Source organism: Mesoplodon mirus (genome assembly GCF_964341445.2).
Source record: "Mesoplodon mirus genome assembly, chromosome: 13".
NCBI lineage: Eukaryota > Metazoa > Chordata > Mammalia > Artiodactyla > Ziphiidae > Mesoplodon > Mesoplodon mirus.
The window spans coordinates 21684242-21702028 of NC_138989.1; the positions used below are offsets into that span (position 1 = coordinate 21684242).

Sequence of the window (17787 nt, forward strand, 5' to 3'; positions counted from 1 at the left end):
AGCGAGCTTGGTCTAAAAATTGTATCAGCATAAATTATTTTCATGTAGAGGTAAACGAATTAAGGGGTGACTCACCCAAGGAGGTGGGTCTAAGCATGATTACAGCACCAGTGAATGTGAAAATGTAAGCAGTTGGATTAGATGGACTTTTGGACAACACTCCTTTCTCCTTCCTAACCCCACCCAGCTCCATACCAGGGCGACACCTTAAGGGATTTTCAATACCTATCTGACATAGATTAATTAACTGAAGAACATGGAATAACATTTTAAAAGTTCTCCACTCTGGACCTAATATACTGATCCTGAAAGTTTATTTCCGAGACTTCATTATTAGTGCTGTTCACTGGATAACTTTTCTGAACTATGGATTCACAAAATTATAGAGGTGAACTGCACCTTGAAGACCACCCAAGTCGCTTCAATTCACAAATGAGGAAACCACAGTCCACCAAGAAGGTGGCATGGCTCACCTACCTGAGGACTTGAACACAAGCCTTCTTACCCTCTGTCGTGGGCTCATTCTAGTCCAGCACACAGGAGGACAGCAGAAAAGTGTCCACAAAAGCCAGATAAGCAAAACACATTTCAAAAACACCAAGAAGCAGCAGCACCAGAGATACCAAAGTGGATTTTCCTATAAGGCATGAGTGTGTGCATATAAAATATCACACATACACATATATACATATATCTCCAAAGCTAAGTCTTCCCTCTCTGCTTTTTTCTCTTGAATACAAAGCAGCAAACATTAAGGATATACTGAAAATGCAACAAAACCCAATTATTAACAATAGCACCTTAACCTTGACAGATGAGGATAATGCATCTTGTCAAAACCTAGGAATTTTTTTGTGCTTTTTAATGTTAGTTTGAATACGTAAATGTTTAATCAGTTGAATTAAGTAGCAAGATATTAAAAAGCAGGGAGCAGGTGTGGTTTTAACAACCTCAGTTTTGTATCTCTGTAACAAACATTTAATTTTTTGAACAGTATCTTTTTTGCTACAATTTTATTGTTGGGTAGCTAGTTTGGTCTTTCTGTATATGGAAACCGGCCGATTTATATCCGTATCACAATGAACAAATATATTCCTTCATGTATGACAGTTTCAGCATACAGAATGCAACCTCCGCTACCAATTATAGCTGCAAATGAGCAATAGTGTGGAATGAGACAGCCTGCTGGCTTTGTTAGTATTCTGTCTCCTTTGGGATCCCGTGGGGAAAGGGGAGGCTCTGATGAAGAGAAGCCCTTGGCTCATGGTTTATTGTGCTTGCCACCAGCTGCAGACTTCTCATCTCATTAGTTCTTTTAGAATACTGTGGGTGAAGACAGCTGTAGCCTACTTGAGTCTTCAGCTCCTGGGTATTCTGAAGGCTGAATTTGCTATGCACTTTCTGTAATCCTTGGGAAAAAAAAGAAAGCAAATTCACTAGGCCAAGGAAATGTATTTTTAAAATGAGTTTTAAAATCATGTTTAAAAGTAGAAAAATCTTATTGCTAAGGTGCACTGTGTTTAAAAATTTTTATGATCAAATTTTAATTGTCTGTATAATGCCCAGAGGCCTGGCCAGGATAAGGAAGAGTTTAGTAAAACCATCATTATCAAGTTAGGTGTAATGTCCCCAGACACTGCTTGCTCCACCGATGCTAGCGCCTGAACAACAGAAAAACACAATGGTTTCAGCATAGGGTAGGTTCAGGTGAGTGTTAATACAGCTCTGTTTAATTGAAAACTCTTATCTAAGTAAAAAGGGCAAGTCAAGACACCCTTTGGAGAACAAATAAAATAAAATATGGTAAATAAATGGACTACTGAGACTCCATGCTAGAGCCACAGAATACATTAATTAAATTCTTATAAATAACTGTTTTCTCTCACTGGAACACAAAAGTTGTGCTACCTCTTGGGTGTACATCTGTTACTCACTACAGTTCTCAATAGAAACTCTCAACAGAAACCAGATTCATTGTGAAGACAAAGAATATTAGTTTTATGAATCTTTTAGCATAGTGGCTGTCCCCCAAAATGCAAGTACAAAATCTGTGCTGAGCCAACCCAATGTCCTCGAGCCAGACTGAACTCATGACTATAAATGGGGGAGTGAGGAGGTGATGGGGGTAGGCTGGTAAGAGCTTCTTAACAGCTTGTGGAAAAATCGAGATGAGCTCCAGATACCAGAAACTGCTTAAAAAACCATGCCTGGGGCTTCCCTGGTGGCGCGGTGGTTGGGAGTCCGCCTGCCGATGCAGGGGAAACGGGTTCGTGCCCCAGTCTGGGAAGATCCCACATGCCGCGGAGCGGCTGGGCCCGTGAGCCATGGCCGCTGGGCCTGTGCGTCCGGAGCCTGTGCTCCGCAGCGGGAGAGGCCACAGCAGTGAGAGGCCCACATACCGCAAAAAAAAAAAAAAAAAAAAAAAAACAACCATGCCTGGATTACCACAGGTGAGGTTACAGTGAACTAAGGAAAGGAAGAGTGCCCAATCCACGTGCATTAGCAACTCCTTGACACCTGCTCTCCCCAAAGAGAAACAATCCTCCTACAGGGTAAACAAAAACCTGAGAGAGATATTAGGATCCTGCAGCCTGCTGTAAAATGCCTTCCTTTAGCACAAGATGATTAATTAGGTGTCTATTCAAATAGCTCAAAGATAATCATTAAGTTTAAAATGCACAGGTATTGCTGCTCAACTTAGCAAAGCTCATTTCTTCTAATCACATCCTAAAAGTAAAGACCAGGATGGGGGAAAGAGATGAATTAAACATGCAGATAAACAAGCAACATCATTTATTAGCACTGCCCTGTATTTTCCAGTACTGTGGCACTTAGAAAAAAGGAGTTCCCAGATCCTATCACCATTGACCCAGTGCATAGCTAACTGGAGCTGAGAAAACTCAAGCCAGACTCTAAAAGGGAAGCCCATTAAAAAAAAAAAAAAAAAAAAGTTTGCATTAAATTTTGCAAGTAACAGAGGTGTAAAGAGAAAACATTTACTAACTTGTTTAAGAAACTCATTTCAACAGTTATTTTCAAATAAGCAGTTTTCTTTCCTATTTTTAATCACATCTCCCCAGTGACTCCTCACCCTTTCAGGTTCCCATAGAGTACCATTAATGTAGTATAAGTAAATCTCATTAATTCAGGTCCTACCACCTTGGAATTCATAATAATTCGGACAGGGGCTAGACTGAAGTTTATCTTTGCATGATCTATGAAAAAAAGATTTGCTACACAAATTAATAGAGTAACAAGATCTCAGGAGGGCTGTTTAAACAGTTCAGAAGTGTTTTAGAGCAATTCAGAAGCATTCATTTGCATATAATTATTATGCTAATTACAAATCATTCTTATCTATTCATTAAAGCAGATTCCCAAAGGACCACTAATTGTCAATAACTTGTTGGCCTAGTTTCTGTTACTGAATGTACCTCAGAGGAACAAAACTGCATTAAAAAATATTCTCTAATTCAACACTCTCATTAATCCTTACTGGCTTTCCACCAATGAATCCTTAAAGCTGAATTTTTAAACAACTGCCCTGAGAACTGAGAAATGCAGTCAAACCTACACACCCAAACAGAACACTTTCTTGTAATCTTTTCAATCTCATAGAGACGCTGCACAGAGACCTGGGGTGGGTGAGCTTGGCAGACAGGGGAGGGGGACAGACGCTGTCAGCAGAGGTCTGTGCTGAAAGGTAGCCACAGCCTAGAGCACTGCTGGGCTAGAGCACAGCTAGAGTAATCGCCTCCTCCATTCCTTCTCATCTTGTCCGAATCACAGCCAGAGCCTGCCAACACTGTCATGTTTATGAAGGCAGACCCCCAAAGTCTTTGGAAGGTTGCAAATTGATAGAGAAAGAGAAAAAAACTCAGAATTTCAGTTACGAAAAGAAGTTACAACAAAAAGCCAGATGTGACAGACTCCATCTCCTACAACCTGGCAGGGAAACTAAATAGTTGGGCTCCAGAGGCTGGGCTCCTGGAGAGCCCAGGGCTGGAGGGTACTCCCCAGTCCTCCTCTCAGGGGTCAGTAGGCTACTGGTTTGGATAAGCCTGTGTTTCATACACAAATATACAATATATTTGTTACTGTTACATTATATTTATTATTATATGTTTATATAGTATAGCATTTTAAAATGAAGACATTTTAAACTCTTAAAACCAATGAAACAAGTTTCAACATACCAACAAGTCAGTTTTATTAAAGATGATTGTTAAATATATAAATATATATTAAATATATATTTTAAAATTAAACCGCGTATGCCTAAAACATAAACAATATGTTTAGGAAAATTCTGCTGAACATAAATGCATTTATTTCCTTAAATGACAGCAGATCACAGAACATATTACATCAAATTCCTTATAAAATGGGAAGCTCACAGGGTGAGCCCTCTCCAGTAAAATGTCCATTTTGGTTCATGATTTGGGCTTCAGGCACAGCTGCATCTAAATCCCAGGACCCCATTAATTCCATTAGCACCAATTTAACAAACACTAAATGGGAAATAATTGCAGAAAAAAATTTTAACTTTTTTTTTTTTTTTTTTTTTTTTTACAGCAAGAGCAAAATCTGATAAGCAGCATCATTCTTGCTACCATTTTAGGAAAACTTACTTATGTTCCAGGCACACACTTTCTCCTAGTTAACCCTCACAACCTTGGAACAAAGTTACTAACATTGTCACTGGGGGTGAGGAAGTGAAGTTCCTTGCCTAAGTTCACGGTGGCTGAGCAGAGCCGGGACTCAGATGCTGCTCTGTGGACACCCAGGCACCACTAAACTTTACTGCAAAAATGCAATGTGATTTACACTTCATCACTTGATAAGACTCAAGTACCCTAAGGGATGTTTACTCCCACTCAGTCTAGAGAACCTCTCCTTGAGGGCTTTACACTGCTGAAAAGGGCTTTTATAAGGAATAGACTTTAAAAACTTGATTTGGAGCTGTTTATGCTAATTTCTTTAAAAATATCTGCCGTTAGCTGCTCAAAAAAAAAACCATTTTCTAACTCTTACCAGACAATTTCTCCCCCCTAGGAACTACTTCACACCTGACCACCTCCACCACCCTCCCTGCTTTTTTTACTTTGAAATCATGGAAGAGATTAGAAGTAAACACCAATAACAGGTTCTAGTGGAAAAAGTATTTTCTGCAACATAAGCTCGTACACACAGAGTTTTCAAGATAAATTTTTAAATTCTTGCTAAGATTTAAGCAAGCATGAAATAAGCAATGTGCTCTTTTCCCACAAGAGGGCACTGCCATCCAACTATGCCTTCAAATACACAGGACATTCTCTAAATCCACCGCTGGATGCAAATCTAAGTGTTCCAGAGTACTTGACCATGTAAGGCAGCAGAATAAAGTGGGAAACATTTTCACATTTCTTTTTAATAAGAACCATGCTTACATTTATTTATATCTTCTTTGAGAATGGAGAAAAGAAAAAACCCTCTGTAACTCACTACGAAAAGGATCTTGACAATGATTTGCTTCACAGCACAGTGAAGGGAGATGAGATAAGCCTTTGACGAGTGAAGTTTCTTAAGAAAAAGCAAAAGCAAAACCACCACTACCTCAGAACTTGTACTTGAGTTGTTCTGTTTTTTCTCCAGAGGTCAAGGAGGCTACTACTACAAGTCAGAAGCTGGATCCCAGCTCTCACCTCTTTATGAGGCACACACTTTATAAAGGGCTTTTGGAGCTCTTGCACGTATACCGGGGATAAGTTACACCCTTTCAAGATAGAAATGAGTGTCTAGGTTCATTCTAGTGGCAGAAGGGAGAGGTACTCTACTGGGTTGAGTGTCTGCTCATGCCAAGGAGACCTGAAGCATCTGGCAACCACAGGCTCCTCGCACTTGCTGGAGCCCGGCCACAGACTTCCAATAAACAAAGGCTCTCTTCACGGCTGAAGAATGGGGCAGCCACAGCTCTGGGAGGCAGAAAGCCCTTCTTAGGAAGTGAGAGGCAACAGCTGGAACAAAAGTAACATCTAAGATGCAGGCGCTTTGTGAAAGCTGTGAGCAAGAATGAACTGGAGTGACGGTCAGCGCTGACCATTTAGGGTTATCAGCTACCAATGGTTAATTCCGAAGTCTATTAGATTGACCCCAGAAGTGTCACTTTTGTGGCTCAAAAGCTGACAAATATTAACAATTTCATATGGTCTGATCAAATATTTAACTTTTTCCAGCCGAATTTCATCATGTTTCTGATTTTAAAGAGAAAAAATTTTAATCTTATAAAGATTATCTAGAAAGCATATTTTATGATTCTTACATTTCTTTAAAATTATGAAGTTTTTTTTTAAAGGCAGTGCAATAAAGCATATGTTGCCAAGACTATCTACTCAAATGTGTAACATCTGGGTACTGTCTCACAGAATGTCTGATCAAAAGAAAAGATATGCCCGAATCCTTCCTAGAGCACAAGAAACAAGCACTGCTTAAAAGTGTGACCAAAACTTACATGCCTAAATAAATTAAACCAAGTTTCATCAGCCTTCCATGGCTGACATTTAGGAAAAAAGTATGTTTAAAACGAGCAGTAACTTTAAAACAATACATACTCATGGTTTAAAACAATAATAAAGTGCCAGATTGTTCAATACTCAAATAATGGAATGGTGTTCAAAGTGAAAACAGCTAAATGGGTGGAAAAGGCAAGTCTTACATGTTCATTTCCAAAGGCAACCAAGATTTCAGGAAATCAGATACAGCTTAGCATACTTCTGCTCTCAACTAAAATGGGCCCACCAAAACACATTCGCCAAACAAATGGATCATAACCGGAGAACAAATGGTCAGTGCTGGAAAGAACAAGCAAAAAGCACAAACTTTAAAAGCCAATTCATTTTCCTGGAGACCACCATCACCACGGGACTCCTACAAGCGGCTTGGATGAGCCCAACAATCCCATTACTGCCTTTGGATACGCAATTAAACAGTGGGGGCTCTTCATTTAGTAAAGTACTAAACTCCAAATCTACCATCTAGTCAGCCTTTGAACCCGGACTTTGCAGGCACCCTGGAGCCCAGCACTGGTCTCTAACAGTTGTGAGAAAAAAAGCTCTTTGGTGGAGGGCACTTGACACCACCAGACTACACAATCAGAAAGAACGAACTCCAAGTCACTTAGAAACACTTTTAACATGTTCACTGATTAAGAATCTTGTAGGCTCTTCAGACAGATACAATTATTACTTTATCTGGAAAAATATTTACCACGCCAACACAGAGCAAATAGCAAGTTCCAATAAATGTTTGCTAAATGAACATGAAAATATATGAGTGGTGCTCACTGTTAAGTACCCACACCAAAAGACATCTTAGGGTCCAATCCTTCTATTCTGTTGTATGTATGCAAATTTCCAAATATGCCAGAGTTTAGCAGTTATGGACAGCGGTAACAAAGGCCACCGATGAAAGCTGCTATTTCCGGGGGCGAGAGAAGATGGATGGAAGAGCCAGCACTTGCTTGTTTTAAATAAATTGAGAATGCTCTTAATCAACATAATGCAAAGGAAGGAACAGCATACAGTGAGATGTTCTAGAAAAGTAAGTCAGCAGCCCTGCTTTTGAGTCCATTGGTAACGTGGCTTGCGGAAAAGTTACAGCACTTCCCTGAGCTGAAACTCCTAAACAGTAAAATTAGCGACTGGTGTGAATGTTTTGGGACCATGGCCTCCAATTGAGATTCCTTCTGCTTCCAAAATCCTAGAAGGAGAGTGCCCCCTCTACAATGTTGCCCAGCAACAGCGTACTAGAGCACTTCCCAAGAGTGAGCAGAAATCACCTAAAGAGCTGGACAGAGACAGCCCAGGGCCTGGAAGGCTCTGACCTGGGAGGAGGAGAATTTACATCTCTAACAAGCTGCCCACTGGCAGACCTTGCTTAAAAGGAAAGCGTTTTGGCCAGAGTCCTAGCTAAGGTTCTGAGGGGCAAGCTTAGGACTTAGCCACAGCGTTCCCCAGAGGGCCTCAGGGGCCCTAAAAAGAAGCTTGTAACCTCTAAAGAACGTTCAGAGAACTGGATCAGTGGGCAGATCCAGCCACAACTGAGATCCATACGTGTACGGCCTTGTGGCCGTGGTGGGGGTGTTCTCCAAAGGAGCCCAAACAAGTGGGGAAACTACGTAGGCTGGAATGGAGCAGAGGGGTTCCAGGCCCCACGAGGGAGTGAACTTTATGAGCAGCCCTGGCCTCTCACCTGGGAGTTCCTGTGTCCCTTGGGGTAGCAGGGAAAGAAGCGGGACTAGTGAGTGGAGCCACACTTTGCTCCAGGAGCTCCTGCTGAAAAAGCTGCTCAGGAGAAGTTTTCTACTGGAAGGAGATGGCACAGAGCTGTCTGGAGTCCAACAGTGGCGACCCAAGGAGCACAGCCCAGGGAGGGAGGTTTGGCTACTGGGGGCAGGCATCAGGGTTGAGGGCATAGAGCTCTGAGTCCAGAGTGTGAGATACTTCCTCCCCACCACTTCCCGGGGTGGACAATCACAAATGTGGAGGAAAAAAAAAGGACTTGGGGTAAACACGACATGGCAACCAAGGCAATTATACCCACGAGCATGTAAGGATAAGGACCTGAGAGTAACAAATGGGGCAGAGGGGGATTAAAGAGGACAGAAGAATGAAGAGATATGTATGAAATCTGAGCTTTATCTTAAGAGCACAAGCTTCCTGGGTCACTCACAATGAAAGTGCCCCTCTGAGCTCTTTGAGGAGTCTCCACTAAGGACCTGATCAATCAGACCACACCTTGCACATCCTTTCTGTGACCCAGAAACAATATGGCATGTGAGTTTCTAGCTTGTGTCTCTTCCTTTTAGGAATACCATCCTCAGTGAAACAACACTCAGGTTAAAAAACTGGGCAACTCTTGACTTTGAAATGCCTCATTTGTGAAAAATCTTTCACCTTTAATTAATACACCCTAAGATGATGAAAAAGGGAAAAAAATTATTCTCTCTTTAAACCTGCTGCATTTTAATTTGGCAAAGATCTATATTTTTCAACTATATCTCCCAAACTTTTATGCCATTAATATTTGCTTATTACTGACATCTAAAAAGCAGATGTTCAGCTTTATCAATTTTAGACCTGTGAGCCTTAAAAATTTGAATTGAACATTTATTTCCATGAAAAAAAATATAAATTATAAAAATAAAGTCCCATAGCAGTACTTCAGAGGAAGCATAGACTACAGAGGAAGGCTGATACAATCCTTTCCCGGTTACACATAAATACCTAAAATGTGGTTCCAATTTCTTTTTCTTTTCTTTTCTTTTTTTTAAATTGTGCTCATTTTCTTTCAAATTACTTCCAAAAACGAAGGTCTCTCTGATGTTAATCATGTGTACACTTCGGCTTACACTTTAAAGACTCTTCCTCTCCTGGGAAGTGACTTTTGTATACAAATCATGGAAGGCTACTTAGACAAAGTGCTGGAGATGATTAAAAGGGGCCAGATTCAAATTCATACCTTAAAAAAAAGCAGAAGCAGATGTCAACTGACTCATTTGTGTATATTTTGGAAATGAGTTGAAGATATGCATGTGCATTTCATCAGGACATTTAAAGAATTCTCAACTTTTTACTGTGGTTATGTATCAACAACGACTTTAGAAATTAAAAATACCTTAAAACTTGTATTCTGGTGTTTTACGCTGGACACCTTGACTCCTCCTTACAATCTGATCTAACTGAAACACTTTTTAATCTGACAGAAAGGCATCTGCTCATTCAGAAAGGACACAGTTTTTAGAACTGAAGGCACGTCACATATACTTCATGATCCAGAATTAGTAAAGAATGAGCTAAAGTAGCATTTGTCCATTTAATATTTGAACAATAAAAACTTCATTTCCTCCAAACTGTCTCCCCATTGCCCTGCTTTTTTTTTCACACCACAGAGGAAAAAATCTGCAAATTCTCTTTGACTGATCAAACCTTTACTGAAGAGCTCTCTGCATGTCAGGCGCTGAGCATCTTGTTAGGTCCTAGAAATACAGAGATGATCAGTACAGTCCAGGCCCCCAAGGGGCACCCAATTTACTGAGGAAGGCTTTTCAAGAGTGATATCTGGGTTATATTTGAAATGAGGGAGGGGCAAGAAGCTGAGGGGATGGAGGAGATGTGGGGGTAGGGGGTGTGTTCTGATGGAACGTGATGTGCTCAGTGGCTGCTGCAATTACAAGCAGAAGGACCCTTCCCTCTAAAAGGATATAACATCTTAATACTTCACTCAAATGCCTCTTTCCACTAAAACAAGAAATCTGTTTTGCATGGTAGCCAAAAGAAATTGGGTGGGGACATTTAAGCAGAAATCTCAGACTGCTCAGCTTGTTTCATTAGGCAGTGCTGTTATCTTCTAGACAATACCAGAGAATGGTGGCTATAGTAACAGTCCTATGCAGACTTCCCATAAGTCATCAAGGAAAAAACCAAATAACCCATAAATTTAAATGTATATATGATTTCTGTAGCAAATTACTCTGTGACTCTGCATCACACTGACAGTTTTTACAACTCCTTGTTCCTAGAGTTATTTTGACAATGTCATCCTTCGATTATGTAAATATGTCAAAGCATCCACCCAAGTATTCAGTTACACTGTGGGTCTAATCACATCCCTTCTATGCATGGTGAAGTACAGTGCATAAGCATGACCAAAACCCAGCAAGTCTATAAGGAGAGCAACCCAGCAGAGAGAGTTAAACGTTAAAAGCAGTCAACAGTTACTCTCAACTAGAATAACGTTCAGGGCTGTATTTGTATTAAATCCAGCTGCAGTGACAGAAACCCCCCACCAGGTGGAGTAAAAAGATTCAAGCTTCGCTTGCAACTTCCTGGTTTCTTAACTCCCAACCATTTCACATTTGTCCTGATTTGGGAGAGTTGACTACTTATCCTCTCAAAATTACTAACTGACTGTTTTTACTTCTTTTAAAGCAAGTAATATGCAGGACAGAAATTCAACCATTTAAGACGTTTTAAGAAAATTTAGCTCATTCAAGTAAAAACAGAGTTCATTAAAAACAAAATAAAAACCAAGGAATTGAGTCAGACGGAGACTAAAACCTCCAGGAGTTAAGGTGCCAGGCTGAGCATGGAGAGGTGACTACACCTTCAGGTCTCCCTACTGAAAATCCACCTCGTTGGCCCATGCAGTTAACCAAGCTCCCAATTCTAGTATCACTTAATCCTTAAAGAGCAAGCTTTAGGTACTAAAAATTGGCCACTGGTATGGCAGACGTATCCTAAGATGACCCTTTTCCCCCAGTGAGTAACAATCTTGTGTGATCTCCTCCCCTGAGAACAGGTGGAAGCTGTGACTTCTAACCAAGAGACTATGGCAAAGGTGATGGGCTGTCATTTCTTTGATTAGGTTACATTACACGGCAACTCAATTTGTGGTGATCTGTCATGTAGCAACAGAAAACTGAACACTGAGTGAGGACATCCCCCCACCCAGTCCACTGGGCATGTCTCTGCCAGACCCTGACTCGTCTACCCCATCCCCCTGCCATCTAATCTAGCTGCTCCCGTTTGCTGCAGAATCACTGTCACCACCATCTTATACACATTTCTTGACCTCTATACGTAAGCAAGCAAATACATGCATATAGATATTATCTTTTTCCCTCCACATTGTCTTGGAAAGGATACCCTATCAGTACAAAAGACTCAGTCCCTTCTGGTGACTACACTGAACTCCACCATACGGGTGGAACCACGTTTTTCATCAGTTCCCCATCGATGGAGAAACATTTAAGACTTCAGACTGTTTCCTTATAAAAATCTTATGCTTATACATTTGGTACTTCACATTGAGTAGGACCAATTCCTAGAAGTGGAATTTTGCTGGGGCAAAAGGCGCGTGCATTTGCAATTCTGCAACAGAGGTTGTGCGACTTCCACGCCCACAGGGAATGTATGTGAGTGCCTGATTCCTCACCCCCGGCCAACCCAGGTGTTACAGGTTAGTTTCTTCATTGCCCTCAAGCTCATCAGGTTCATTTGACACCTATTCACAAGTCACCACTCTGTGAAGAGGGGATGGGTTCCTGAACACAGAACAAGGCACAGCAAAGAAATGAACAAGAGCTGAAACTCAGCAGAGGGGAAGACTGATGCCAACGAAAGTGAAATCCCCTGGAGGCAGATTCTGCAGGACACACAGGCTTTGGACAGAGAGGAAGGCTCCCAGAAGGGAGGCCAGAACAAGCAGTGTGACGTGGCCAGTGGCAGACCAGCTTGAGGAGAGGAAGACAGTGCTCAAGTGGCAGCTTGAAAAGGGACAAAGCAGACAGGGCCTCTGCTCAGAAGGAGTCAAGTCAGTGGAAAGAATACTGGACTGAGTTAGAATTTCCACTTCAGGCATCAGCTCAACGACCTTGAGAAAAACGCAGTTTATCTGGCCTTAGTTTCCTCACTTGTACAATAGGACTTCCCTGTTTAGCCCTGAAACCAAACTATTTGTAGCTGCAGAACTGTGTTCAAAGTAAACCGTATGGTGAAGACTAGTGTAAGACATGCAGAACTGTGCTGGGAGAGGGGCAGAGGGAACTTCCCAGCCCCATGTTCTAGGCACTCGTCCTAACAACCAGAGTGGTTTCCAAGAAACTTAGGGTTCTGGAAAGCACAGTTTGAAAGCACTGAGGCCTAGGTAGCTAAGGTTCCCTTCAACTCTATTATTCCAACCTCTCCCTCAGTGTTGGATAACGCACCTGTACCTCTGCTTCTATTCTGCTTGCCTGCAATTCACTCATTCATTCAACATGCATTCACTGAGTACCTATTACAGCCCAGGCACTGTTCTAGGAGCTGGGGAGGCAAGGGTTAACAGCAAAAAGATTCTTCCCTCTGGGGTTCAATTTCTATTTAGAAGGGAGAGAGAAAAACAAACGTACAATACATCAGAGCAATGTGGGTAAGAGGGAAAACTGTAGTGAGAGTGGGGGTGGACCGCTCCACCCATCAAAACGCTACTCGTCCTCATATTATGACTCTTCCTCAGTCTTTTCACACCTCTGTCCTCACAGATCACTTCTTTTCTCTGAAATCCTGATGCGCTCTGGACCAAGCATACACCTCCACCATTTGTTAACTATTTCACTGTACGGGGTTTGTCTCACCCAGAGTGTAAGCCTCTTGAGGGTACTGTACCATCTTGAGGAGCTACCAGGGGCTATGCCAGCAGCACAGACTGAGCCCCACGATATGAGTTGACTGCTACGACAACATGGCCATTTCAGAAATGCAAGTGCGTTCCTAAAGCTTCCTTTGACACCGTGGGCTATAATTTCCAAGGAACATAAAAGTGCAGAATCAAAGGAACAAATTAATTCAACAGAAAACCAAACTGGATCTGGCAAGAAGTAAGGATAGCCAGGTGGTCCAGGTGTTTGCAATAGAAGCTAATCCTAATGCAAACGTTAACTAGTGGAGGCCAAGCAGATGGGGGGTGGAATCTGAAGGGAGAGTGTGAGGCAATCGTCTGTGCCAGCAGAGGGGGCGGAGGAGGCTGTGCAGAAGGCAGAGCCGGAGCCCCCGGGACTCCCCCTGCTCTGCCCACTGCTCAGCCTTCACATGCCCCCAGGCAGCTCAGTGCCCTGCCCCTCACCCCAAGCCCCAAACATTCAAGGGCACCCTCACCTCCCACCACACAGAGTTCCCCTCCCCCCTTTTATAGTAGAAAATATGTATGTCAAGGTTCTTTCTTTCTTTCTTTTTTTTAATGCCAAAAGGTTTTGAGAATCCCTACATGATATCATTTGTACTTGTAGTTTCCACAACTGAGAAAACACACAAACAAAAAGCTACTGTGCCACACATGTTCACAGTAGCACTATTTACAATCGCCAAAAGGTGGAAACAACCCAAATGTCCACCAACAGAATAATGCATAAACAGAACGTGGTATTCATACACTGGACTATTCTTCATGCATAAAAAAGAATGACAAAATGACACATGCTACAAGGTGGATGAACCTTGAAAACATTATACCAAAGTAAAAGAAGCCACAAACAGAATGCCAGATATTGCTATGATTCCATCTATATAAAATATCCCAAACAGGTAAAACCATAGGGGCAGAAAACACTTAGTGGTAGCCAAAGGTTGGGGGGAGGGAGCAGTGAGGAGTGATGGGTACAGGGTGTCCTTTCGGGGAGGTGAGAATGTTCTAGAACTAGATGGTGGTGATGGTTGTACAACACTGTGAATGTATTAAACGTCACTGAGTTGCACATTTAAAATGTTTGAAGTGGTAAATTTAATGTGTATTTTATTACAATAAAAAAAGGTACTGTGAATTCAGTAAACTTTAAAATAAACTAACTAATCTTTAAAGTGTAACTTGGAAAACAGGAGCTATGAACGGTGAAAAACAGAACCACACATACATATGTGAACACTTATTCACTCCCCAAACAATGCTTGGTGTACAGATTCTTAGAACTCCTGCTAAGAATAATGACAATAACCGCGAACATTTATTAAAGCAGGCACTGCTCTAAGTGCTCAAATTTAATCCTGTGAGATAATTAGCCCCATTTTTCACAAGATAAAACAGGGAGAGAGGTTAAGTAACTAAATAGCCAGCAGGCAGCAAGACCTCAGAATTTGAATCTGAAGCCATCTAGTTTCAGAGTGTATGTTCTCAGTGACAACGCCATGGACTCAACAATGCAGACCCCTCTCATCTAGGCCCAATCCATTCTCTCTCACTATCTATCCCACCCACACATCCTTCCAAAAAGAGAGCCACCTGCTGAGCCTCTGCACTGTGGTGCCTTCCAGACAGAGCCCCTGTGGCAATGCTGCTATCATGCATCCCGGGCCAGCAGTGCCTTCCCTCCTCTCTGGAGGTGAGGCTGGGGTGGAAGGAAGGGAATGAGGGCCTCCAGGGCTCTTGCACAATCAGCCTGAACTGTTCTTTCCCCTTGCACTGTTGCCTGCAAACATTGTTTGGGAGCCCATTTTAGCCTGAGGACAGGAACAAAGAACTACTCTTGTGCCCCCAGCAAAATCAAAGGTGCCTTGTGCTCTGCTGGAGAACAAGGTGGAATGCAAACCTCTGAGCCACAAGACTGGACCATTTTGCTTGGCCAGCACAACTTAGTCAAACACCCGCAATACGATCCAAGTGCCTTCACCCAATCCCGGTGGGCAGCACTGCTGCTCCAGGCATCTGAGCTACCCTGACCTAGCCATTAGTGACCCCACTCCCAGTGATCTTTCACCCTATCACCACTCTTTAACATACACGAACTCATGGCTGGAAGAGATACCAAGAGAGATAAAGGGGCCAAACAGACACCTGAATATTGTTTTTAAAACAGTACATTCATTTCTAAGGATAAAAAAGTCCAATATAACTTCAGAGGTGGAAATATCACTAAAACTGAAATAACTTCAAATCACAGCATGACTAAAATTTAAGAATTTTTATGACAAGAGTCCCTTATCAGTGCTCACACTTCTTATCGGGGAGGGGGCCCTAAACAGAACAGGACCTGGCCTAGCAGAGGGTCACTGCTGGCAGTCCCAACCAGTGATTTCTGAAAAAAGGTCGAACCTTTGTTTTTGAAAGCTTACATTTCCATTTCAATGGCAAAACCAGACATTTATTATCTGGGTTATTTCTGTTCAGCTTACAACACTGCTCAAGTTCAGGAAATAAGCACAAAATTGAAATGGAAAGGGATCCTAACTGAATGTGCCATGCTTTGCCATGACAAAGCAAGGGGTGCCACTCTTACTGCAAAGCTTTAGTTCTCTAGACTAGCAGGAAGAGGGCCACCGGTTATTTTAGCACATAAAAAATCCACAACTGTACCCCACACACTATAAGAACTAAGTTAACATTTATAAACTGGGGCAAAGTAATAACAAGGGTCTTAATTGCTGGGGTTGGGGTGAGGAGTAAGGGTCCTCACTTTTTGGGAAAAAAAAATTTTTTTAAGTCAAAAGTCTAGAGTACAAATAATTACATCTAGTAAGACTCAAAAGAGAAAGCTACACAACTGTCAGACTGGGATATTCTACCATCAACCATTTCCCACAAATGACAACTTTAGCCCTGAATTACTGAAAATTTGTATGTAAATTAAATTTTTGCTTTCTTAATCAGACTTTAAACATATAAGGGAGACATAGTATTTAAAGACGCTCAAGAGAAAATTCTTTTGTAAAATAATGTTATTTCCCCCCCCAATGAAAACAAACTCATATGTATATCCTGGGTATACTGGGATTCCTCAGAGGGATCACTTGTGCAAAGGTGAAATCTGCACGAAAAAACAAATCACATTCTCTCTTATTCTCTGATCGCTTTTGCTGCTCTGCTCTCTTTTTGGACCCAGGCCTAAGTTCCAGGCTTATTTCAGTGTAGAAAGGTAGGTCATACCAGAAAAAAAATAAAACAATTTTTAGATGTAAAAGGCAACAGGTTAAAACGTCATCGAGTTGTACATCATACTTACTGCTGGTTCAACTTGACTTCGATCTGCAATATCTATGTGGACAATTTCAACAGTTTTCCATGTGTTCGGATCTAAACCGTGTACCTATAAATGACAAAGAGAAAGGAAACAAAGCAAACTGTTAGGCAAAACTACTACACTTACATACATAATCTTTTATCTTTAGACTCTCGGAGTACATTATGAGGAATAAAAAAAATCCAAATTGCTATTTCATTAAATTAGTTGTCTGAAGGCTGGAGGGATCTCAAAATCTTTTACCCCTGTAAAAGGGTAAGGGGGAGAGGGAAGAGGATAATGCCAAATTAACAGAAATCTGTCACCATTATTTTCTGGTAGCCCTTAGAGATGATTTATACAAAAAATGTACCTGACCTATGTTTAACCCAAATGGTACATGACAAAGTCCTTGTAACCTCTAAGTCCTAGACAAACAGAAGGTGACATTATAATTACATTTTAAGAGGGTGCACTGTATGGTTTAAATCCTCTCCTGTATTTGATTATCCTAAAGCTATTCAGTTTCAGTAGGATGTCAATTCCTCTATACCTCATGTTGTTCAATCATTTATTTCTGAAACTCCATCTACGAACCCATAAAGAATCTACCACAATTACCATAAACTTACTTTCCCATAACAGCATATCATAAGGTTGGAACGGTAGTTCTCAAACTGGAATGCCCACCATGCTGGACCCCATTTCCAGAGATTCTGATTCAGTGGGTATGCAGTGAGGCCTGAGCCATCTGCATTTCTAACAAGTTCCCAGATGCTGCTGCTGGTCCAGAGACCACACCTTTGAGAACCACTGGGCCAGGGCATCAACCTATACCAGGTGCCCTCCCAAGTTCCCTGCCAAACCTTACCAAGTTAATGACTACACTGAGTCTTAACTGATTTTTGGGTAATTTACTTTAGGGATAAATGTGCACCAATTTGTAAAAGGTGGGAGCTTGTCAACATTTCTGTAAATCAGTCAGAGTACCTTCTCCCTCCTGCCTTTTGGCCATTTCTCTGAAATCAACCCATATTCCAGCAAAATGGAATGGAGGTGAAAATTAAAGCAATCAATTTTGCTACGCAGAGCAGCTCTGGCAAATACATAGAGGAAAAGATGAAAAAAATTATCTGTGCATTTTTATCTATGCTCTCGCTGTCCCAGGAAAAGTTGCTGATAAAAACAGCAATCTCACCAAAGTCCACTCACACACCAGGGCAAGGGACTGACAAGGAAGGCCCATTTGTTTCTGGCTGCGTGCTTGCCTCACCACAATCTGA

At 41.6% G+C, this 17787-nt stretch overlaps 1 protein-coding gene across 1 annotated transcript in view; it reads right to left on the reverse strand.

The window, feature by feature from the left end:
* Nucleotides 1-17787, reverse strand: part of PITPNB (phosphatidylinositol transfer protein beta) — a 60665-nt gene that overhangs the window by 23950 nt on the left and 18928 nt on the right. The window contains exon 7 of the mRNA XM_082640388.1: nucleotides 16508-16591. Within this exon, the coding sequence (XP_082496514.1) occupies nucleotides 16508-16591 (84 nt within the window). The remainder of the gene's footprint in view (nucleotides 1-16507; nucleotides 16592-17787) is intronic.